Source organism: Gobius niger (assembly GCF_951799975.1).
Source record: "Gobius niger genome assembly, chromosome: 10".
NCBI lineage: Eukaryota > Metazoa > Chordata > Actinopteri > Gobiiformes > Gobiidae > Gobius > Gobius niger.
Window position 1 is genome coordinate 12,148,382 of NC_136861.1, and position 25,328 is coordinate 12,173,709.

The 25,328-nt window shown below is 42.0% G+C and overlaps 2 protein-coding genes across 2 annotated transcripts; both read left to right on the forward strand.

Annotated features, from left to right (window-relative positions):
• Positions 1-1,252: 1,252 nt before the first annotated feature.
• Positions 1,253-2,111, forward strand: LOC306968551 (frizzled-2-like). The gene is made up of 2 exons (XM_079563966.1): positions 1,253-1,339; positions 1,415-2,111. Exons 1-2 carry the CDS (start codon positions 1,299-1,301, stop codon positions 1,968-1,970), a joined length of 597 nt encoding a protein of 198 aa, XP_079420092.1. The 5' UTR covers positions 1,253-1,298; the 3' UTR covers positions 1,971-2,111.
• Positions 2,112-4,233: 2,122 nt separating this feature from the next.
• On the forward strand, positions 4,234-6,015 carry LOC306968550 (frizzled-2-like). Its single transcript, XM_079563965.1, has one exon. The coding sequence runs from the start codon at positions 4,294-4,296 to the stop codon at positions 5,929-5,931; it is 1,638 nt and encodes a 545-aa protein (XP_079420091.1). The 5' UTR covers positions 4,234-4,293; the 3' UTR covers positions 5,932-6,015.
• The last annotated feature ends 19,313 nt before the right edge of the window (positions 6,016-25,328 follow it).

Here is a 25,328-nt window from a genome sequence, read left to right on the forward strand (position 1 = left end):
TCCTCAAAGTACTACATAGTCATTATTCATTCACTCCACACTCGGTTGTGGTAAGCTGTTATTGAAGCCACAGCCGCCCTGGGGCAGACTGTCCATTTACTACCACGTGGCTATATAATGTGTTGTTCATATCTTGACATCTTATTATGTCAGTGCCCTCTGCTGGACACGTGTGGAACTCTTTCCTTTTTTTAATTTTAATGCCCCCTAGTGGCTAGAATGAGCATTCTGGTTATTCTTTAAAAAATCATAACTCCGCACAGGAATGGGCGAGAAACTTGCTTTTTGCTTTTATGCTCTATATGGCCGGGGCCGGATTAAATCATCTCACGGGCCGGATCAGGCCCGCATGTTTGACACCCCGTATATAATCGGTTATATTTCTAATGTCACAGCCTGGTCATATTTGGGCGATTGGCTTTTCTACCTTCATTAGGCCCAAAGTGGGCATCTTCGGGAGCTGGGATTTGAACCCCCTACCTTCCGATCATGAGACGACCCGACTGTGTGATTGATGTCACGGGACTTGACATCAATATGCAGAGCCGGTTTTTCCTATACACAGATTACGCAAGTTGCGTAGGGCCCCCGCAGCCGCAAGCCTACTTTCAGAAATTCTAGTTCTCAGAATGTGCTTGGTCTAAAACTAATTATTATCAGGATAACTCTCAGTGGTATGATAAAAAATATAACCGTCAGGTGCAGGTTTCAGCTAGTTTGAAGTCAGTGGTTCCCAAACTGGGTCAGGGACCGGAGGTGAGAGAATGTGACCATTTACCATTTAAAAAAGTAAACTGCAGTCTAACAGTGGGTTAGTGGTTAGTGAAGGTTATGTTCCACTTCTGCCCTACTGCAAAGTATAACTGTTTTTGATCATATGAGTTCACTCATCAAACAGCCTTGGGGTGCATGCTGTAGGGCCAGTGGTTGTTGCTTAGGGCCCCAGAAGGGTCAGCACCGGCTCTGTCAATATGGCAACCACCAGCAGCATTATTTCTGGGGAAATAAACCCCATCACTATAAATAATGATAATAAATAAAGATATGGCTACAAATCTTTTTTTTTTCTTCTTTTTTTTTTTAACTTCGCCTTGAATTTTCCCTTGACTTTTTCCCATATTAATGTGGCCAACTTTGATGCCTGGTTTTCAATGACAAATGAACTGGTTTTAATAAATCAGTTTAATAAACAGTCTACGCAATGCTGCAGTGTGAGACAAGCCTATGGACAAATTCATTGTGTAGCTAAAGTTGAAGCGGAAGTTCATAAAGTGGTTGTCGGTGCCTTGACAACACTGATGAAATTGGAGTTGCGTGTGTGCGGGGAAAAAGTGAAAAGGTGTGGTTGAATTTGCAACTTTGCGGCATTTCTTTGTTTATTTAGCCAATTGTTTGATTGAAGTTTGTTTTCCAGAATGGAACTTCTCGGAATGGATCCTTTTCGTCTTGCATTCCTCCTGCCGCTCCTGCTCGCGTCAGCGCGCGGAGATAACGGGATACAAGTGGGAACCAGCTGCCAGGACATCTCGATCCCTCTGTGCAAGGACCTGCTCTACAACCAGACCATCATGCCAACTATACTGGGACACAGCAGCCAGGAGGAAGCCACCATGGACCTAAATCAGTTCTACCCGTTTATAAAAGAACGATGCTCCCCCGATTTAAAACTTCTCCTCTGCTACATCTACGCGCCCGTTTGCACAATTTTGGGGTACGCCCTCCCTCCGTGCCGGGCGGTCTGTGAGCGGGCCAGGCAGGGCTGTGAACCCGTCATGAACAGAGCTGACATTGTGTGGCCCGAAAACCTGCGGTGTGATCTGTTCCCGGAGACTGGACTGTGCGTTGGTGGAGGTCGGCCCGTCACCACAGCAGCTCCGGCAGTGGACCAAACAGTGGCCCCAGACCGCAGCGGACCACCGCGGGCCAAACCGGACATGCAAGACACCGACCTTCAAAACAAAGCGCCGTAATAGTAGAAGATGCTGCTTGACCGTTCAAATGAGAATCACACCTACTTAGCTATATAGACTACTAATTTCTCTGCATGTATAGGCTATAAATCAAGTACTCCACAGTGTCAAATATAGATCATGTTTCTTTATTAGATAAATGAAAAATGTAATAAAATATCTCTTTGACAAATAAAACTGGCAAAGCATTTTTTTTTTTAGTCTAGAATGAAGAATATGCCCTTTACAAATAATAAACCCAAGGCAATTATCTAGAACTGTCTATTCTTGGCGGCACGGTGGTGGAGTGGTTAGCACGCTTGCCTCACAGGCCTTTCTGTGTGGAGTTTGCATGGGATGGGTTTCCTCTGGGTACTCCGGTTTCCCCTTTCCGACCATAAACAAGCACAATAGGTTAATCCCACAGGTGATTCTGCCCATTAGCCTGGCTCAACATCTGGAGACAAAGGACAAATTTCCATATTACGGGGACAATACAGTACACCTTAAAGCAGGGGTCTCAAACTCATTTGGACTTGGGGCCAAAAATGCGAACCCAGTGTTGGTCGGGGAGCGCAACAGACGAAGCCTTTTATATTAAGTCAACGATGATTTAGCAACTTTTCATTGTTTGCTATAACATAACTTAAAATAGACTGTACATTACCTATCTGCACATTTTTAAGCTTCTTAAAGGAACAGGCCACTGTTTTTCCATACTGAGATATATTCTAACCTGAGCTTAGACGAGTTGATGCGTACCTGTCTGGTCTGTGCGTGCCTGTGGAAGAGCTTGGTCGCTTCTAACTTTACCCGTTTGGAGCTATAGGAATATGCTGGGAGAGGCCAAATGCTAACAACATCTTTGGTCGCCTTGCGTGACTGAGGGCACGCATAAAAAACAGACAGGTACACAGCAACTCAGCTAAGCTCAGATAAGAACATATCTCAGTATGGGAAAACGGTTGACACACGCCCCCGGGTCTTGGAGGTGAACAGGTTTTGGAGAGGTGGGAGCTTACAGCCAATCACCTTCTCAGCAGCACAATGCGCTGCAGTCAATGTGTGTCCCGGCCTGTAGCACCGGGATACCACACGGTGATGGAGGAGGTGATCCATTACATTACTTTTATGATCATTAATATTATTATTATTTGTAGTAGTATTATAAAATTCAAGACGAGACATGTAAGAATAGATGGCTCATATCATCAAAACAAATCTGACAAAAAGCAAATAATAAACAAGACACAAAAAGTTAATTTAGTCTTTGGAACAGTCTTGGAGGCGTGTGCTTTTCTTGTTCATTACATATGACCAACATCACTTACAAATAGGGAGAAACAGAGTGAAACTGTTGGGGGGAGGTGCTCATAAGCTTCTTGCGTCGGCCTACTCCTTTTGAGCAAAATGTATGCTCAAATAATTAAATTAAATGAAATTAAAAAATAAAAACTCTGGAAACCTTTGCTTTTGAATAAAACAATTTTACAATAGCCTATATCAGCCATTCCCAAAGTATGGGATGACGCGGCCCCTTTATCGATCCGAAAATCTCTCAGGGAAAAGAAATAATATATTAACACTATTCTGATTATTTTACAGGTAGAAAAACATAAAAAGCAACATTTAGCCATGACTGTAGGCTAAATACTGGTTTAAAGTGGTATAATGTTGCAAAGAAATGTACATTTCCTTTAAAAATATATTTTTTTCAATGTACTTGGGCCGCAGTGCCTCTGAGGCCTTGCAGGGGGCCCCAGACTTTGGGAACCACTGGCCTATATGATATATGATTTCTTGTTGTGTTCTTCAGAAGATGATGTGCATCATCTAAGGGTTGCAATTGTAACAGACTTTATAAAAATATATATAATTTCTGAAAATATATTTAGCCTATGACATTTTTATGGCAATATAGCCAGGTCTTCTTATAGCCTGTCCTCTATCTTAGAGTTAAACGTATATGTGTGGAGAATCAGAGAAGTAGTGATTAAAGCTTCGTTTCCATCCATGCAAACATTGGTGAAAGTTGACCAATGATACAGACCTTTATATACGCGTAATTACATGTAGGTTATATTTACAGCTTTATTTTCTAAAGTAAAAACCGGAAGTTCATGAAGAGATTGCCTGCGCCTTGACAAAAGTGAAGTTATGGGAGTTGCGTGTGTGCGTGTGGACTAAAGTGTGGAAGCGAGGAGCAAGCACAAAGAAAGTTTCGTCCAGGTATTCCTTTATCTCTCACGCTTTTGATCCTTAACCTCGGGACATCATTGACTGTATGTTTTGAGCAAACTGAAGCAGTGTTTTGAACGCGGAGTAAACTTTTTTCCCCCTCGAGATGGATTTTCCTCTCGTTCAATGCGCCTTCCTCCTGCTGCTGCCCCTGTTCGCGTCAGCGCAAGGCGACAACGGCATAGTGGTCCCTGAACATGGGTTTTGTCAGCCTATTTCTATCCCCCTGTGCACGGACATCGCCTACAACCAAACGATCATGCCTAATTTGGTGGGACATACCAACCAAGAGGATGCAGGCTTGGAGGTGCACCAGTTTTACCCGCTCGTGAAAGTCCAGTGCTCGCCTGAGTTGAAATTTTTCCTGTGCTCCATGTACGCACCCGTATGCACCGTGTTGGAGAAGGCTATCCCGCCGTGCAGGTCGATCTGTGAGCGGGCCAAGCAGGGCTGCGAAGCCCTCATGAACAAATTTGGGTTCCAGTGGCCCGAACGTCTGCGCTGTGAAAACTTCCCGGTGCTGGGAGACGGGCAGATCTGCGTGGGGCAGAATGACTCCTCTCCGGCGACCGTCCCACCAGTGATCGCTGCTCCCCCCGCGGTCCCAGACACCGCCGTGATCGCCCCTCACGACAGACCCTTCACCTGCCCCAACACCCTCCAGGTGCCACAGTATCTGAATTACAAGTTCATGGACCAGCTCAACTGTGGGGCGCCCTGTGAGCCGACTAAAGGCGGTGGCCACATGTTCTTCAGTGAGAAAGAGATCCAGTTTGCGCGTTTGTGGATTCTCGTGTGGTCTGTCCTTTGCTGTGCATCCACTTTGTTCACTGTTACCACCTATTTAGTCGACATGCAGCGCTTCAGATACCCAGAAAGGCCGATCATTTTCCTATCCGGATGCTACACTATGGTCTCAATTGCTTACATTGCTGGATACTTCCTTGGCGATTCTGTTGTTTGCAATGGCATGTTTTCCCCGGATGGCTACAAAACCCTTGTCCAGGGCACCAAAAAGGAAGGCTGCACCATTCTGTTCATGATGCTGTACTTTTTCAGCATGGCCAGCTCTATTTGGTGGGTCATTTTGTCGCTGACCTGGTTCCTGGCCGCCGGCATGAAGTGGGGTCACGAAGCAATCGAGGCCAACTCCCAGTATTTCCACTTGGCAGCTTGGGCCGTACCCGCCATCAAGACGATCAGCATATTAGCGATCGGACAAATCGAGGGCGACCTTCTCAGCGGCGTCTGCTACGTCAGCCTCAGCAACCTCGACCCGCTACGTGGTTTCGTTTTGGCCCCGCTGTTCATCTACCTCTTCACCGGGACCTCCTTCCTCCTCGCCGGATTCGTATCGCTGTTCCGAATCCGCACGATCATGAAACACGACGGCACCAAGACGGAGAAGCTGGAGCGGCTGATGGTGCGGATCGGCGTCTTCAGCGTCCTCTACACGGTCCCCGCCACCATCGTGATCGCCTGCTTCTTTTACGAGCAAGCGTTCCGGCCGCATTGGGAGCGCACGTGGCTGAGTCAGAACTGCAGGTCGTTGGCGATCCCCTGCCCGGTCCACCACGGGCCGCGCATGACCCCGGATTTCACCGTGTACATGATCAAATATCTCATGACGCTCATTGTCGGGATTACGTCCGGCTTCTGGATTTGGTCCGGGAAGACTTTGCACTCGTGGCATAAGTTTTACACGAGGCTGACGAACGGCAAAAATGGAGAGACCACTGTGTGAAAAAGGGGACACTGTTTTAAGACTATTTCTGTGGAGGGCCAGGTTTCAGAAAACATAACAGGCTAGATCAGAATATCAAAGAGATGCAAATGACCGAGGGGGCAAAGACTTTTAGGTTTTAATTGCACCCATTTGCACCCTGTAAATCCGGGCCTGTTTTTATTATGCAAGACTATACAACTTGAGAAGGTCACATACTAGGACGGCGCAATAAAGGTTTCAAGGTGCAGTATGATATTAGTGCCTATTTGACCTTTCAGTGAGCCAGTGGTCGTATGGGTGGTCAGCATGGCACCTTTACTTTCCATCCTGTTGGCCTAACCTACTGTCCTAGAGGCCGTTGATGGAAAGCAAAGGCGCCAAGGCAACCACGTACAACCACGGGTCACTGAAAGATCAAGCACGCACTAATATTAACTTTTCTTTTGACATAAAAAGTTGCATAATGCACCTTCAAGTGATCGAAAGATTTTTATGACTGAGGGCCATGATGCAATTCTATATGATCCCATTCTTTGTTCGTGGTCAAATAAGGATTTAGCATGGTGTTTTTAATATATCGAATGTCCTTCCTGTTGCAACAAGCCGCATTACTGGGACTAGTGTGAGGGTTTAGTGTCTTGCCCAGGGACACAATGACAGTTTTGGGCTCAGGGTCTGCTTCCACACTTCCTTCCCAAGATTTCAAGATGTAAACCAGTGGTTCCCAACATTTAGATTACAGGACGCATTGCTGACCCTGGCACTCTTCCAACCTGACAAACCTCTTTGTTATTTGTTCATTCAACAAAGGCTTGTTCAGGACCTCATCTTTACTGGGTTGCTTAAATAATTATGTATAGACCACTACTTGAACTGTCATTCTCCATGATGGAAAACTCCTTTGCGACAATATTCCAGAAAACACATAAAAATGCCATACCGTTCTAGTTCTAACGATAAGACAAGGCAGATCTAATTTTTCAGAAACTCTGGGGACCCAGTGGGAAGTTTTGTAGATCCAATTTTGATCTGTTACCCAAGGTTTGTGAATGTGACTGAGAAAGTAGGATACAATAGTGAAATACGGAGCTGTGCAGCCCTATAGTACCTCAGTCTCAGAACCACGTGTGTTTGCTAAGGCGAGAGCTGCCAAAACAAAGCTGCATTATAAACAAGCCAATGCCAAAATGCTTCAACAAGCAACAAGCGTGACTCAATATCAAGTGTGCAAATAACTTCCGAAAGTTGTCAACCAAATGTCTCGCGTGTAACTAAAACTTGTAAATATTTTTGTACAAACATGAAAATTATATATTTTGTATTTAAGAAGTTACTAGAAGAAAACCATCTTTCGCACTGTAAAAAAATGTTTTGTGTCTGTCTTTGACTATTCATACTTTGATGATGCAATACAAAACTTTAACCCTTCCCATTGTCTTGTATGAGTCTTTCAATTGTATGTACATTTTTAATATTAACTCATTTTCAAATTGGTAACTTCTTTCATGAAGATCCAGAGATTACAATTAATTTGCTTCTTGTAATTCAAGTGCGTTTTTAAGAGGTTTTATTGGTATTTCCATTTATAGGCTTGGTTGTATGACATCCATGTTTATGAGACAAGATTCTTGTTATGTCTTTACAGCTATTGTAGACTTGCAAAGTTTTAAAAGCAAGGTCGTATTTTAAGTGCCCTTTCAAAAAAAAAAAAAAAAATTAGGGATGGTTTAGTCCTTGTATCTAAGTACAAAAAAACACTTATACTTAAGCTTTTAAAGATCCAAATATAGATGATGATTTTGTCACTTCCTAAAATGTACATGACAAGCTAGATCCAGTTTCTGTACTGTATCTAGGGCTGGACGATATTGCGATAAACAAAACAAAAAATGATCATTATTTTCTCATTTAAATAAATACACATGTATCTCATTCATGAACTTGGACATATCTTTTATACCTCAGCTCAAACTAAACAAATGCTATCCCCAGTTTGTCTCATCAAAACTCCAAAGTTGGGATTTCGACCAGCAATTTCCCAGCCATAACTGTATCTTTAATCTGATTTTTGTTTTTTTTGGTCTGTCAATTGTGGTGCTTTATCGCCTCCTTGGAGAGCAGCACATGAGTAAAACACTATCCCATCTAACTAAGCAATAATGCATGCACTTTACACATTGAACACAACATTTAGTCAGACAAGTACATCCAGGATACTTTGTCCGTATTCATTTTGAAAGCAGTACAGAAGCACCTTTCTCCAGTTCACACTTTTACCTTTTTGTTGAACACTGGAGGTTTTCTCTGTTCGACTCACTTATTTTGAATCTTCAGCTGTTGCAATGCCTTTCTCTCAGCCTGGTTGAGGAAGCAGCCATATTGTTTTTTTTTCACAAATGGGTGAGTGGGTGTTGCACCTGAACAGCTGTTGTCTCAGGCTGGCAAACGGCCATAAAAATGGTTATTGGCATTCCTAATGGACCTCTGCCGCACAAGTCCCCTGTTAAAGTTTCATTGTAGGAGTTAATGCTAAAGCTGTCAAATGAAAACGCACCATGTTGTCAGTATTGGTTAAGTTTACGCCACTTCGCCGTGTCTCTGACTCGTAAAGTGGCGCCAGACCCAAGTGTGCTACTGACATTATTGTCTCTGTCTCAGCAGCAATGGAAAAATAGCTTTAGGCTAATGAATATAGCTTGACTTCAGTTGAGCTACTGAACCAGTTCATTCAAGATATGAGCAGCCTGAATACAATTGAATGTTATACAATCAATGTTACAATATAAAATCTGCCATGTAAGGGGAGCCTAACATACATCATCCAGAGATTAAAAGTAGAGAATAGAGCCATGGAACAACTTGTACAACTGGTACATATCTAATACAGTGTTGTGCCAAAATGGATTCAATGTTTTAAACCTCTATTGGTTTATTACCATGAAATGTGCCAAGAATCTCAGACATCTCTGTGTTATTGATGGCACACTCCCAAACTAGCTCTATTGTGTCACTGCCATTAAACTACTGTTAAATCTATTCTTTGCAATTGTATATTTGTCCAAAAAAGGCTTGATTCGTGCCTCTTACCAGCACACTTTGTTTTTATCCACTAGAAACATCCTCGCCACATGTCAGGAGAGGAAATGTTTCCCTCTCAGAGCGCTGCGGAGTCACCTTAAAGTGTTAAACCAAATATGATGTGTTTATTGTCTGAGGCCTGGGCTAAATCAGCGTGGACAGCTGACAGGAAGGTCTGCGCCGAGTGTGAAATGCCCCTGCCTCCCTCTGCGTCCACAGTCTCTCCATGACCGCTTTGGGTGGGACTTAAGCCTTTCTTTTTCATTGTTAGGGGCACAATTATAGCTCCCAGTTACTGTACACTTTGCTGTTTTGTCTTTTTCTTCATTTTATCTATATTATTGATTTGATTTATCAGTGGGGGTCTCGGATTGTTCGCAAGGTTATTTTGGGGGTCCCTGTCTGAAAAGTTTGGGAACTCTTGATCTAGATTAGTGGTTCCTAAACTATGTTACACTATCCCCAAAGTTGGTGGACCAATCTAAAGGTGCAGAAAGTGTGAGTGGGTTTTGCCTGATGAGGGTCTGATTAATGTTTGACCTTTTAAAACCGATGATCGCATTCAGCAGCAGTTGCTCTTGCACCTGCATCAAGAAAATACAACGAGACATGAGTCAAGAACACCTGGAAACATATTGACTAATCTTATCCGGGCCTCGGTAGATACATTTAAAGTTAACAAAACCGCTCTAATCCAGATACACATGTTCCATCTTTGCAGCTTGTTTCGAGCCTTTGAAAAAAAGTAAAAGCCATGACTCCTCATTTTGACTTGACCTGAGCGTTTCTTTCTCCGGTGTTTTGTAGTGATCTGGAATCCCCCTGTTTGCTGCCTGTGCCGTAGACAGAGGAGCCCAGGCTGAATCACAGGCGGCGGAGGGCGTGGAGAGAAAGTTGATCCGCTTCAAGCCTTGCAGCAAAAATCAGGGCTTAAAGACACACACAAAAGATACTGTTCAACGCTCGCAGGCAAGTTTCATTTAGTTTCAATGTACGGCTCTCAATCTCTCAGACAGGCACAATAGGTGGTCATTGCAGTGTTAGTTTCATTTTATTCTTGTTATTGTTGGAGCTGAACAGTTTATATGAGGTTTATAGTTTATTTTCACCCTTGTTAAACCTGGTCAAGTCCTGATCAAGACTACATTAGCCAGGTTTAGTCCTGGTAAAGTCCTATTTTAGGTTGGTCATGTTGAGACTTTTGTTTAAGTTACGGTACAGTCAGCTTGGTTTGGTCTCACTATTCTGATTCAGCTCTGGTTTAGTTTAGGTTTAGTCTTGTGGGGTTATAGTAAAGCTAGTCAAGTTTTGTTTTAGGTGGAATCGGATTATTGGATCATTAATCATAATGACCATAATCATAATAATAATAATACTTTGGTTGAAACGATCATGGAAGTTTACTAACCCTTTGCTAGATGGTCTTATTGGAAGATATAGCTGGGTATCCTCAGCGTAAAATGTTAAAGGCAAATTTTCCACATTAAGGGACCATTCACCCATTCACTCTCATTCATGTCAAACACTGGAGGCAAGGTGGGTGAAGTGTCTTGCCCAAGGACACAATGACAAAGTGCGCCTGTGGGATTAGAAAGGCCGATCCTCCGGTCACAACACGATCCGCTCTGATGTCTGCGCTACTATCGCCCTGAAAAAAATTCTAAATGATTCGATCAGATGACCAAGGAACAGCATATGAATCGAGAACAGAATAGGGCCAAGTACAGATCCTTGAGGAAAACCATATTTTTTAACCACCATTTGACGGGTTACAACAGTCAAGGCAGACAGAAAATTACCTTTTTGATGCAGAGACCCTGAAACCGACTCAGGATTCCAGGATAATGGTACAGTTTCCCCAATTTTCTCCTTTTTTAATCCTCAAAACACCTTTCTTTTTCCGCTTAATGTTGAATGTTTAGCCAAAGTTAATCCTGGTTAAATGTTTAGATTATGTTTAGGTTTATTCCTGGTTTGAATCAGTCTAGGTTATATGTTTGATAAAGTTCTGGTTTAGCTTTTTTGTGTTTTTTGTCCATCCATCAAACTTGGAATCAACATAACTTTGCTGTTTTGAGATTTGCCCTTAATACAGCATGGCCATTAAAAGGATCTGTTTAGGTGCTGCTTGTGTTTATGTGAGCGGCGTTTACTCTGCGTTTGAGGCAAGTCTGAGTTTGCCTGTGGATCTTTATCTGGGGTTAAATAAAGAAGACGTAATAACAGACAACTCCGAGTGATTAAAGGTGGAGCCACATCCTCCCAGGCACATAACACATAAATCTGCCGTAGCCCTGTGCACTCCTCCTTAACTGCAGAGGTGGACAGCAATTGGATATTCGAAGTTGTAATAGCAGTAGTAATAGCAGTCGTAGTGTGACAGTGCAGTTTTGTGGAAGCTGTAGGCCTTTATGAAAGATCATGTTATTGTATCAAAAGTGACGTAAACTGTAGAAGTACTTGCTACAACATACAGTAGTAACAGATGTTGTGGGAGCATTGACAGTAGTTTTATCACAAAATATGCACTGCCAGACCAAAAAAACTATTTACCACCATTAAAAAAGGTCACACACTCTCATTGGACCTTTTATTACAGATCGCATTCATTTTTTTGCCAAGCTCTTGTTTTGCTGATGGCAGAGTGTGACCACCCCGCAAAGCCTTCTCCAGCACGTCCCAAAGATTATCAATGGGGCTAAGATCTGGAATCCACTGTGACCAATCCATGTGTGAAAACCACTCCTTCACAATTAGCCCTTTTCCACCAAGCTGGTTCCGGTGCTGGTTCTGGGCCAGTTCCAGTTTCAGAACCGGTTCTTTCATTTTCCACTGAAAAAAACCGCTGGCTCTTGGTTCCAAAATCTGGTGCCGGTTGGGAACCAATTACAAGCTGGACCAAGAAACGAGCACCAGTGATGTCAGCAGCTGGGGGCGTGGCTCTCTCCTCCAACAAGCAATCAATATTAGTTAGTTTGTGCTTATAACTTCCTGGAGAAGCCAAAACAGTCTGTGGAGGAAACTGTTGTTTTGCTTTATGCTCTTTAGCTAAAACAAGAGATAGAAAGAAGAAATCAAAATGTTAACGGCTGCTGTGACTGAAACATAAACTTATTTTTCTGTATTATATAACCAGAAGTGGCTGTAGTAAGATGTTACTATCCATTTTTGATAGTGACTTCCCAAAGCGTTGCTATGACAATAGGCACAGCTCTCATTTTGGTGGAAAACCAAGTCAGTATGGAACCAACCCGGCACCAGAACCAGCTCTGAACCAGCCCAGAACCAACACCTTGGTGGAAAAGCCCTAAATGTGAGCCCGATGAATCCTGCCATTGTCATCTCGGAATATGTCCGTGCCATCAGGGAAGACGAAATCCACTGATGGAATAACCTGGTCATCAGCTGATCTCATTCTTTGGGCCCATAGTGTTGATGAACCTAGACCCGACCAACTGCAGTAACCCCAGATCATCAACAGTTTGCTATATCCATGTGGCAGTTTTGGGCCTTGGTGTTGGAAACCGGAGCTGAAATCTACCCAGACCCGGGGAAGTACAAGTGCAAATTCCACAAAGGCCCCATCTGGGTAGAACACCAGACCTTCTTGCTGTAAGGTGAGAGCACTTGCCAGTTTTTTCTTCTTCTTTTTATTGATTTATAATTTTTTGTTTGCATTTAATTCATATATTTTGCTTTCTTGACATCTACATTCATTATAGCCGTGATCCATGACATCTCTATGGTCTTTAATTATAATGTGTCTTCAGTGCTGTTACTTAACCCCGCGTCCTTGCTCAGCCCTCCCCGGCGAACTGGGGGAGTGTGAGTGAGTGCGTAGTGACAGACAGTCTGCTCCCTTCAAAGAGAAACCCCACGTCTTCCTGTAAACAGACCCGCCCAAGGCCCCAAGCGCCACTTCCTGCCCTTTAACTCCTCTTAATGTAGGGCTTGTTTAGCTTTGCGCCGGAGCGGAGCGGCAGAGGAGGAGGAGGAGGAGGGGCTTAAACTGTGGGTGGGGTCCCAACGTGGTGCGGGGCTTCAAAGAGGAGGGATCTGGATAGACTTTCAGTGTTATTTGGTTGCTCTGTCTTTCCACAACAAAGAAAAGCCAAGTGGGAGAGTAGTGAGGGCTGTGTACTACTGTTACCACGACAAGAGATTTACTGAGAGATTCACCTACTGTTACCAAAGTTAAAGTAGTATTTACTTAAGTTTGACACAGGAAAAAAAGCCAAACACTTGTAGATGTCTATATTGACAAGTAAGCCAAGGCGGGTTGTTACATTTACTCAAGTACATGTACTTGAGTAACTTTTTGTTGAAGTAATAGAGTAGTAGTAGTACTTAAAGTAGTTTTACCATGCTGTACTTTTTACTTCAGTAATATTATAATGAAGTGTCTGTAAAAATGGCCTCAACTTATATAGTGCTTTTCTACCTTCATGACGCCCAAAGGAACCAGTCACCCATTCACTCTCTCATTCATACACCAATGTGAGACACTGGAGGCAAGGTGGGTGAAGTGCCTTGCCCAAGGACACAATGACAGTGCGCACTTGTGCAAACTGGGATTCAAACCCCCAACCTTTCGATCATGAGACGACTCGCTCTATCATTTGCGCCACTGTCCCCCAGTTTGTGTTTTTATTCTTCAGAAAAAAATATTTTTGTATATTTGATCATTTCGTGTTTTGATTTTCATGTTCTCTGTCACTGCTGAATCATAAATCAGACTTTTACGCTCAAACAGTTACTCAGCACTCACAGTGCATAGTACTCACAGTATTTTCCCCAGGTACTTTTTAAAGCAATACTAAGTAACTTGTCTACCTCAATAAATCCTTTTCATAGTCCCCCTGGGGGTAATACAAGTGTTGTTGGGATGACCCCCAAACCACAATTGCAACTTCATTGTCACCGGAGAACCAATACAAACTAATAGAATCACGAAGAAGAAGCTAACATGCTAACGGGCAAAGCTAACTGTGGGCTAGCGCCACTTAAACAGTATTTGCAGCCAAGTTTGAGTGAAAACAATGTTCTCCATTGTGTACTTGGATATACAATATCCCTCTCTCCCTTTGTCTTTTCTGTCAACGTAGTATTTACCCTCACGGACTCTAAATAATCGCAACTTTCTACGACACCTGCAGTTGCGCTTATGGCCTCTAGGGGCATGAGTTACTTAGTACTGCTTTAACTGTTTTTTGGTCACTACCTTTTACTTTTTCTTGAGTAAAGATATTTCAAAGTAAAGTTACTCTTGAGTTAATCTTTTAGCTACTCTATCCGCCTTTGGAAGTAAACACTTTACTCACTCTAACCATTTTGTCTAGTTGAGTTAGTTATAGGCTACCTACCTGAGCAGATTTTTCCAATGAGAAAATCGGTACACCTAATTGAGGCCGAATTTTATTAGGAATTTATTAAAAAGCAAAAGTGCCACTAGTGAACACTGATCATTAAGTGGAAAAATAGTTGTATGATTTGAAAGAGACAAGCCACAGTGAGCATGGTCAGCCCTGGTTAATCAATACTATTTCTTCATCACTGTCTATTATCATAACTACCCAAACTTCATCACAAATACTGTTAGATTGGTGATGTTTGTTACCTTTCGCTATGAGGACACATTCACATTTTAAGGACAAATACATTTTTAAACCACCCAGACTTCCACAAGCTCCATCAAACAACATTCAGGTTGATGTTGGTGTTCTGCTGATATGATGCATAAATGTTGCATGCAGCTATTTCCTGTTTGCTGAGGGGCAAGAAGGGACAAGCAAGATATTATGTCTAAACAAGGATAACTCAAGATCTGATCCTGGGCTGAATCAGGTCTGAGCAAGGACTGTTGTTTTTACTGATTAGGAAGAAACAGTAAAAGAAAAAAAGCAACATGATCTGACTATATGAAAACAGTGGTTCTCAACTGGGGGGGCCGCGAGCCTTTCCCAGGTCATAGTACTGTATGTCTTCAACAGGTTATTATTAATTTAAGGGTTGAATGAACCTGCTGAACTAAACCATGGTCTCAAGAACATTGCAGTCATTTTAACAGACTCGACTGACGTGCTACAGCTGATCTCCATGGTAACGCAGTCAGCGCCATACTGGGGACAACAGACAGCTTTCCATGGACTTAAAGGAACAGGCCGCATATGTTCTTGCCTGAGTTTAGACGAGTTGATGCGTACCTGGTCTTTGTGCGTGCCCCTAGTCACGCAAAACGACCAAAGATGTTGTTAGCATTTGGCCTCTCCCAGCATATTCCTATGGCTCCAAACGGGGGTGAAGTTAGAAGCGACCAAGCTCTTCCACGGGCACAAAGACCAGACAGGTGTGTATCAACTCGTCTAAGCTCAGGTAAGAACATCTCAGTATGTAAAAACGGTGGCCTGTTCCTTTAAAGCAGGGGTGTCCAAACTTTTTTCACTGAGGGCCACATTCAGAAAATTATACAAACAACTGGGCCGCACTCAGTATTGTATTAAGGTTAGCAAATTCAGTAAAATGTTAACTATGCTTTTAAAGTAAAAAAAAAAAACAGCCTCCATCATAGCTTTCTATTAATGGATTTTCATTTATTTCATATATATTCAATTAAAGCCGTACTAAGTAACGTGTTTACCTTAATAAATCCTTTCCGTAGTCCCTGTGGGGGTAATACAAGTGTTTATGGGATGATTGGAGGGTCTTTCATCTCCCCTGGTGTCTCTGGCCAGAAAACCATGTTTGCAACCTGACTGCCACCGGTCCGGAGCCACCAATACACACTAATGGAATCACGAAGAAGAGGCTAACATGCTAGCGGGCAAAGCTAACTGTGGGCTAATGTCATTTTAAACAGTATTTACAGCCAAGTTTGAGTGAAAAAAAATATTTCCATTGTATAATTGGATTTACAATAGCCCTCTCTCCCTTCGCCTTTCCTGTCAGCGTAGTATTTACTCTCCAAGACAATTAATAAGTTAAAAAATCGTAACTTGCTACGACACCTGCAGTTGCGCTTATGGCCTCTAGAGGCAAGAGTTACTTAGTACTGCTTTAAAGCAAAAGATAAAAATAAAAAATAAATAAATAAAAGTGGGCCCGCGGGCCGTTGTTTGGACAGCCCTGCTTTTAAGTGATTGAAAGAAAACTAATCCATTGGTTTTTTATAACGCTTTTCTGGACACTCAAAAGCTTTACATTGCATTATTCATTCTCTCCATACTAAGTGGTGGTAAGCTACTGAGCCACAGCTGCCCTGGGGGTAGACTGACGGAAGTGAGGCTGTCAATCTGCACCATCGGCCCCTCCGACCACCACCAACCACTCACTCACTCACTCACTACATTCACCCAGGTGTTCCCAAACGGTCTCCCATCCAAGGACCAACCAGGCCCTACCTGCTCAGCTTCCGAGATCTGAAGGGATCAATATCTCTCTTGAAAAGTTTGACATTATTTGCATTGGAAACATGATCCAATATGGCACATTTAACAGATTCTAGCTGCTTTCATGGTTTGGCAAACAAAAACAAACATCGTATTTGTGTTGCAGGCTGCAGCTTGTCTTCCTGGGGAGATGGCGAGTCCTCATGCCACCTGTTCAGAACAACTGGACTTAACAAAGAAGCTCCTTTGAACTGATTGGAGAAAACAACCCAGGTTTAGGGCTAAGACTTGTAATGTCTCTTAAACGATTTTAACCAAGATTTAAGCAAGACTTAACTTGGACTAGAGTAAACCAATAACCAGGACTTTTAAAATAAACCAGAGCATGAAGGGACTAGCCTGGTTTGGGGCCGAGACGGGAGGTATGTCTGTCATATTATGATGCACGTTAGAAAGACGGCTGCGGTCTCTCTTACTAATGCTGTTTCTGGAAAGTGGTTAAAGCCCCATGACGTAACAAGAGAAGAATCCAAACTCCGGCAAACAGTGTTATTAGTGGGACTACCGAGCGCTTTCTTCTTCAGTGTGATCTTTAATCTGTTGCTAATTTAAGGGTAAAAATGTATGATTATTTTTACAGTATTGTTTATGTTAAGACAGTGTGTTACTGATTTCACACTGAAGACGTTTAGACAGTAAAATGGAGACACAGCATGAATAAGATAAGATCGCCTTTATTGAGCTCATGATGGAGAAATGTACTGATAAAAGGAGTGAGATTTGTGTACAAGGGCTTATAGATACAGACGGCATCTCGTCATAGAAGGGGGCGTGGCTTCGCCGAGGGGGAAAATAGAATCTTTAGAGAAACACAATTTTCCGCTCTTTTTAGCCATTTTCTGGTGGAATATCAACTTATTTATCACACATAAATAATGTCAAGTGTAAATCGGGCCCATATGGATACGGCATCTCTGGAATCGCCCATATATGGTCATGTTTGAAAACAGTTAAGGGGGAAAACATTTTGGAGAAAAATCTAAACTTTCTGGGGCGACAGTGGCGCAGATGGTAGAGCGGGTCGTCTCATGATCGGAAGGTCGGGGGTTCGAATCCCACCTCCTGGAAGTGCACATTGTCGTTGTGTCCTTGGGCAAGACACTTTACCCACATTGCCCCCAGTGTCTGCGTATGAATGAGAGTATGAATGGGTGAGTGGATCCTTGCTGTAAAGCGCTTTGAGTGCCTAATGTAGGTGAAAAATCGCTATATAAGTTGAGACCATTTACCATTTCTCTAATTATTCAAAAACTACTTTAACAAATGCTGAACTATGAATATAGTTTTCTACTAAATAAAGATACAAAGACATGGAGAGGAGCAAAGTGGTTCATCAGCCCATAGATACATAAGAAAAACAGAGAATGCTAACATGATGCTACATGTTAGCATCGAGCTAATGCTAACGCTAGCTGGCGCTTGCTATGACTGCTGTTTTTCCACTTCTACTGAACAATCTGCTGTGAATAAATATCCATATGGGCCTGATTTAGACTTGACTTTATTTGTATGTGATAAATAAGTTCATATTTTGCCAGAAAATGGCTAAAAAGAGAGAAAAACTTTCCCAAAAGATTCTATTTTCCTCCTTGGCGATGCCCCACCCCCGTCGTCTGTATCTATAGTTTGAGCATTATTGTGCGTTATTCAGGCTTGTAAACTACTTGAGACACACACGCCTTTTGTATAACTTGAAATAATGTATATGTAGAGATAATATCCCTAGGTTTACGGATGGTGTTAAATGCAGTTTTACAACACACCAGTTGAGGGTGCTCTTCCTCCTCTTGTGTGCTCCGGTGACTGGGACAGAAGTGCAAAATGTCACTTTTAGAAGTTATGTAACGGCACATATGCAAATCCGCACGCACATTTGCATACTTCAGGATCAAAGCAAGTCTGGTTTCTGTCTGTCTAGACTGTGACATTCAGTGAAAGTTCTCCGCTTGACTACTCAATTCAAGAGTGGAAGAAGAAGACCGTGTGAATGTGAGCGAAATTGGGTTTTGTTCTGGTTTGGTCCTGCTTTAGCGTGTTCAGCTCATTAATGATGTTGCTTTTAAATATTTTCAGATGAGTTTTATGGAAGTTCCGAGTCAGTCTCCCGTAGCTTGGATCACATACAGGACTCGGTTGCTCCCCCCTCCTTCTTTTGTGCACACTCTGAGCCAAGATCTGATGAGAAACAGCAGTTCTGCCTCTCTTCGCTTTAAACCGCATCCAACCTTGATTTCCTTTGTCTCCTGCCCTTCACAGACCTGCATTCTTGGGGGATTACAACACAGAAACATCTTATATTTAGAGGGTAATGTAAAGATGTTTGAAGGAGCCTATACATTTTGCATAGCTTAGCACATTTAGGTTTAGTCTGATGCTGTGGTTCAGTATTATTCAGCTAGAAGCCCATGGAGACACCATATTTAGTTGTTTGTAGAGGACACCAGCTCTAGGGCGAGTATTTCTGCTATCTTTTTACACACCCGCAGTCACTTCTTGTTATGCGACCAGTTGATGATATGAAAGTGCATTAAAGGAGTAACCCAAGCTGAGTTTCAATGGCCCTTTTTCTTTTGTCTGTCCCGTAGAGTTACAGCGTGGGTACGAGGATAGCCCGCAGCCCCCCCAGTGTCACCTTTCAGCCTCGCTCCTGTCTCCAGAGAGGAATCTGAACTATGCTGCCCGCGACTAAAGAGGACGTTGCGTTTGTCTGGTAAAACATACAGTGTGTGTTGAAGGGAAACAGTTGATGTGTCATTTGAGATCGTTTATAAGGTGATACACAGTAAAGGAGTCGGATCTTCTTTAATATTCCCATGCCTTATACACATGAAACTGTTTTTAACCTCTTAACCCCCGCCTTGTGCATTTTCTCCAGTTCAGCTTTACCCAAATCCATGTGTAACGCCTCATTTGAAAGCTAAGACCTATAAAAGTCATCTAAATGGAGCTTTTTCCTCAGGTTGTCGTCACTTTGTTGAATTTTCATCACATTTTCATCACGTTTTAGTCACTTTTTCCACACATTTTTTCCCCCACTTTTTCATCACATTTTTGTCACTTTTTTATCTCATCAATGTCACTTTTTCATCACTTGTTTGTCATTTTTTCATACATTTTTTATCACTTTTTCATCATATTTTTGCCACTTTTTCATCACACTTTTGACAATTTTTTAGCACATTTTTGTCACATTTTCATCACACTTTTGACAATTTTTTTCATCACATTTTTGCCACTTTTTCATCACATTTTTGCCACTTTTTCATCACATTTTTGCCACTTTTTCATCACATTTTTGCCACTTTTTCATCACACTTTTGTCAATTTTTTTTAGCACATTTTTGCCCCTTTTTCATCACATTTTTGCCACTTTTTCATTACATTTTTGCCACTTTTTCATCACATTTTTGCCACTTTTTCATCACATTTTTGCCACTTTTTCATCACACTTTTGTCAATTTTTTTTAGCACATTTTTGCCCCTTTTTCATCACATTTTTGCCATTTTTTCATCACACTTTTGTCAATTTTTTTTAGCACATTTTTGACCCTTTTTCATCACATTTTTGCCACTTTTTTTCGTCACATGTCTGTTGCTCTTTTTTGGCTTTTTCATCTCAACTTGTTGCTATTTGGACACTTTTTTCAAGAAGCGTTTAGGTTTAGGTAAAGCCACACTGGAGAAAATGTGCTCGGTTACGGCGGGGGTGAAGAGGTTAAAGGCCCTAACGGATATTCCACTGTAAGCACTGAAAATGGGCCTTTAAGTTTCAAAGCTACGACTGCAAATGTGCCTGAGCGTATAATAAAAAGCGCAAATAAAGGTTAAAAAGTAAAAGTCCGTTTAATCCCATCTGATTGCTGGGAGGCCCTTCTCTCCTGCACATGGAAGCGATTACCCGGTTTGCAGATAGAAGGAGAGAAACGGAGAGAGGGGGGTGTGTGGAGGGGTGAAGGTAAATTACAGAGGAGAGCTCAGACTGGAGCCGGCTGTGACCGCTCTCTCATTCACTCAGCTCTGCACACGCTCCGTGGTTTGTGCGTCCAGCCCTTCTGTCTCTGTCTCTGCTTCAGCGACACTCGAGCGCAAACCCTCGTCCCTGCACCGAGTCAGGACGGGGCCTGTGTGAAAGAGGAGGCCGATGTTGGCGGGATTATCTTTCCATTCCTTTACTTACCCACTTAACCTCTTAACCGAGCACATGTTCTCCAGTTTGGCTTTACCCGAATATAAAAGCTTCTGGAAAAAAGCAACACAATAGTGCAATGAGACGAAAACAAGTGACAAAAAAAGCTATTAAGATGTGACAAAAGACGCGACAAAAATGTGACAAAAATGTGACAAAAAGCGACGCAAATAAGACAAAAAAAGCAAAACATGTGAGAAAAAAGCGATAAAAAAGTAATAAAAAACATTAAAAATGACAAAAAAATGACAAAATAGTGACAAAAAAATGCGAAAGAAGTGATGAAAAAGTGACTAAAAACATTTAAAAATGACCAAAAAAAGCGTAAAAAATGTCACAAAAAATTGATAAAAATGTGACAAAAAAGTGATAAAAACGATGAAAAAAGTGACAAAAATGTGACAAAAAAGCAAGAAAAAAGTCATAAAAGAGCAACATGAGTTTTGCAGGTCTTACTCTGTCCTATAGACTGTAACCTTATGGATTTGGGTAAAGCTGAACTGGAGAAAATGCACTCGGTTAAGGCGGGGGTGAAGAGGTTAAATACTCACCTTACTTAATCATTACTTGCTTCCCCACTTGTACTTACTGTATCACTTACATAGTGACTTTGTAAATGGTCTCAATTGAATCTGCACTTTCATTCATACACCAGTGTACACAGACACTGGGGGGCAAGGTGGGTGAAGTGTCTTGCCCAAAGACACAATGACACCCTGCACCTGTGGGAGCCAGATTAATGGAACAAACAAAAAGGGAGTGTGTCCTTTTTTAGTATATTGTAAACGTAGACATTTGTGGGGAGAACACTGTCCATCCAATAAAGCATTTGTGGCAATTTCATGAACTTTAAAAAAAAAAAAAAAAATTGATACGTTTTAGTCATGTTTTTGTTCATTTTTCATTGTTTTTGTTTAGTGCTTTTTTGTTGTGTTTCCGTCACGTTTTTATTGCTTATTTACTGTGTTATTGTTGCTTTTCAGGCACTTTTTTGTTGCTCTTTTGTGGCATTTTTGTGGCTTTTTCATTACATTTTCATCAGGTTTTTGCTGCTTGTTTTCTTGTGCTATTGTTGCTTTTTCTGCACATTTTCTCACTCTCGTGCCACACACTGACTCTAATGTGCCTTGTATAGGGACAGGACAGTGGATATGTTGTTGTTGTTGTTGTTGTTGTTGTCATGGAGATAAAGTCCTTGTCATCTTCCCCTTTTTTGCAGAAATGATACAGTATTTTGTAACTCATCATTGGGTCATCACTCTAAATCATGAGCCTCTTAGTGCAGCGATCTTCTTAATAATACCTTGTCAGAATCTGTTTCCTTGCTCTGTCACAGCTGGGTCTCTGCGGGCTGCAGTAAATTCCTTCAGAGAGAGTTGGAGTTTGCGGGACGTCCGGCGAAACGAGGGAGGGGCTGGACTCACAGGAGCCCGTTCAGAAAGTCACTCAGCACCCGAGGCTCAACCAGGGCCAAAGCATGTGCAGATATTCAGAGGATAAGAAACCAAACAATTATAGATTTAGTATTAGTTTGAAAAGAAGGAAAAAGAAGCCACAAGGTGCAGCGTGACAGAACTCTCATAAACACTTTATATTTGGAACCAGATCAAGACCAGACAGAAAAGAGAAGTGCTACTTTGAACCACTAGATGGAGCTAATCCTCTGTGTCTGCTGTCATTCATTTTTAGTTTTTTGATTAGCGTGGACATTACAAGCAGATATTCGTCCCTTATTCTTATAATTTCTTAATACTTTCTATAATGTGGGTCTTGGTAGTGTTATTAATAATACATGTTCAACTATATAGTGTAAGGAATGTCAGTTTACTAACACATTGAGTGTTGCGCTGTTTTGGGGATTTAGCTGTAGAGTACCAACAATCCAGACCATTTTTATGATATTTGTAGAACCACAGCGTATTCTGTGTTATAGCTATGGACACATGCTATGGCTCGTTTGAAAGCTGAGACTCTAACCTCTCCATAGGTGAAAAGAGTTTAATTCTATGTGCTGCAGTTCCTGAGAAATCTAAGCTAAACAGAGGCTACTTTTGATCAAAATCACTGTTTTTTTTCTAGAAACTGAGATATTTCGTGTTTTATGAAGCACTCTCCTTTCTGATTAACTTCTCTCCCCTCCTCTCTGGACGGACACTAACGTTATGTGAAGGCAAATGCCTAAATATCTCTGTTTCAAGTCAATTTTCAATGATAACATTGTTGACACGTTTGGAAACACCACATGTTATCGCTTTTAATCGCGTGTGCATTTAAACAGCCTGGTTCTCAGATTGAAGACTTAACCCGGATGTTTCTCGGCCGTCCATGGACCGATTTTGACCATTAAAAAACTCAAAGAAATGTTAAAATGTCAACTGCTTCGATCTTTGTTTCGAATTGTCGGCTTCACAGCTGTTTGCTACGCAACACCACGCCCCCTCGGACTAAAAAAGAGAAGAAAAGAATTGCAACAATATATATGAAATGTCCAGATCATGACTTTTCACAAGTTTTTGATGGTCATTTATTTCACTTCTATTCATCACAGAGCTCCCAAAATCACACAGAAGGTGTATTAGAGTGTTTAGTTTAGCGAAAATGACTTTTTTTTGTTTTTGGCACTCAATGTGTTAATAAAGAGGTTTAGGAGCAAATTATCTGACTATGCTTCACAAGAATTATTGTCCACATACAAAAATATGTTTTCTCTCCATTTGACTTGACTTCATTGACTTCTATACCAATTTTGCCTTCTATTAGAATTTGACACTGACCCACTGGACCTTTTGGAGGTTGGCCACAAAACTGGTGAAGTGGACTTACCTTGAGCAATATGGACAATTTATATTTTTTCCCAATTTATGCAAGTCTGCAGGTTTACACTAATACTCACTCGTGGCTCATTTAGTCCAGATGTGTCTATGTTTTTACTGCCTTGTCCTCCCCACACCTTTACTGTTTGTTATCTTGACCTTTGACCCTTGTTGGCCTCATTTATGGAGCCACATGTTCAGCCTGCAGCTCTGCCGGTACACGCTCCATGTGTGAAACCAACCGAGCGAGAAACAACTGCACATTGAACACAACAGGGGAGCGCTTTGTGGGGAAGGGTTCTGCCAGTAACTTCACGGGTCTTTTGCATTAGGGTCCATAATCAAAAGAAATGCTGAATGTGCTCAGGTTAAAGGAACGGGACACCATTTTTACATACTGAGATACGTTATAGCCTGAGCTTAGACGAGTTGATATTTACCTGTCTGGTCTTTGTGTGTGCCCTCAGTGAAGCAAAACAACCAAAGATGTTGTTAGCATTTGGCCTCTCCCAGTGTATTCCTATAGCTCCAAACGGGGGTGAAGTTGGAAGCTACTGCGCTCTTCCACGTACAAAACGGTGGCCTGTTCCTTTAAATACAATATATATCTTACACTATGGGACATGTCACTGTCCTAATTACCTGTATGTCCTGTTACTCTCACAGACCTGGTTTAGTCCTGGTTCAGACTCAGATTAAAGTCCATTTTGGCTTCTCCTTTTTGACTGATTCATCACACATTGATCAGAATTAAACATGACCTTTCTAACAGATAATAGTGAGTTTGTGACTTTGTACAATAGGTATGTTAACATAACAATATGTTCAATTATAGCTATTGGTACTGAAGATGTTAATCTGTCAAGCCCCGCCTTTACCTAGCATATTTTCTCCATTTCAGTTATACCCAAATCTAAAAGCTTAGAGACCGTTTTGTAGGATTTTTTTGTCCCTGTACAAGAAGGGCCAAAGTCGCCTCCACCTTCTGAGGAGACTGAGGTCCTTTGGAGTGAGCAGGCCTCTGCTCAGGACTTTTTATGACTCTGTGGTAGCCTCTGCTCTCCACTACGCTGCCGTGTGCTGGGCCCCGGGCAGCACAGAGCGGGACAAGAACAGACTGAACAAGCTGGTCAGGAGGGCCAGCTCCGTCCTGGGCTGCCCCCTGGACTCTGTGGAGGAGGTGAGGGACAGGAGGGTGTTAGCCAAGCTCACCTCCATCATGGACAACACCTCCCACCCACTGCACGGGACTGTAGAGAAGCTGAGCAGCTCTTCCAGTGGAAGACTGAGGCACCCTCAGTGCAAGAAGGAGCGCTACCGCAAAGCCTTCATCCCCACTGCTGTCAGACTGTACAACAAGACTGTGAAGTAACATGTGCAATAACCCCTTTGCAAAATACATGCAATAATCCCTATATTTACATCACTTACCTGCGTCCCTTTATCAACCTCTTGCACTATGATGCACTGCTAATACAGACTATAACTTTTGCACACACTGAGTGTTTCTAAGAGCTGAATGTTACAAGTAAATTTCTCCATTGTGAGATCAATAAAGGTTATCTTATCTTATCTTATCTTATCTTATGGTCACACTTCATCGCATTTTTGTCGTTCTTTCGTGGCTTCCTTGTTGATTTTTGTTGCTTCTTCATCTCTTTAGTCGTGTTTCTTTTTTATTGTGTTATCGTTGCTTTTCCAGCACGTTTTTTTTTTTTTTGGTTCTTTTGCCACATTTTTGTTGTGCCAGTGTTTTTGTTGTGTTTGCATCTTTTTTTTTTATCGCTTTTTTAGTTTTTTTTTTCTTTTTCGGTTTTGTTACCTTTCATCTCATTTTCATCCCTTTTTTTTGTCTTTTTTGTTGCTTTTTCATCACTCTTAAGTTATGTATTG

What these genes read in the sequence shown, in the direction of transcription:
- LOC306968551 (XM_079563966.1), top strand. Translation starts at nt 1,299, where the DNA reads ATGAAATTGGAGTTGCGTGTGTGCGGGGAAAAAGTGAAAAG. An exon ending in TGCGGGGAAAAAGTGAAAAG is followed by an intron (nt 1,340 to 1,414) that starts GTGTGGTTGAAT and finishes TTTGTTTTCCAG; the next exon opens with AATGGAACTTCTCGGAATGG.
- LOC306968550 (XM_079563965.1), top strand. Translation starts at nt 4,294, where the DNA reads ATGGATTTTCCTCTCGTTCAATGCGCCTTCCTCCTGCTGCTGCCCCTG.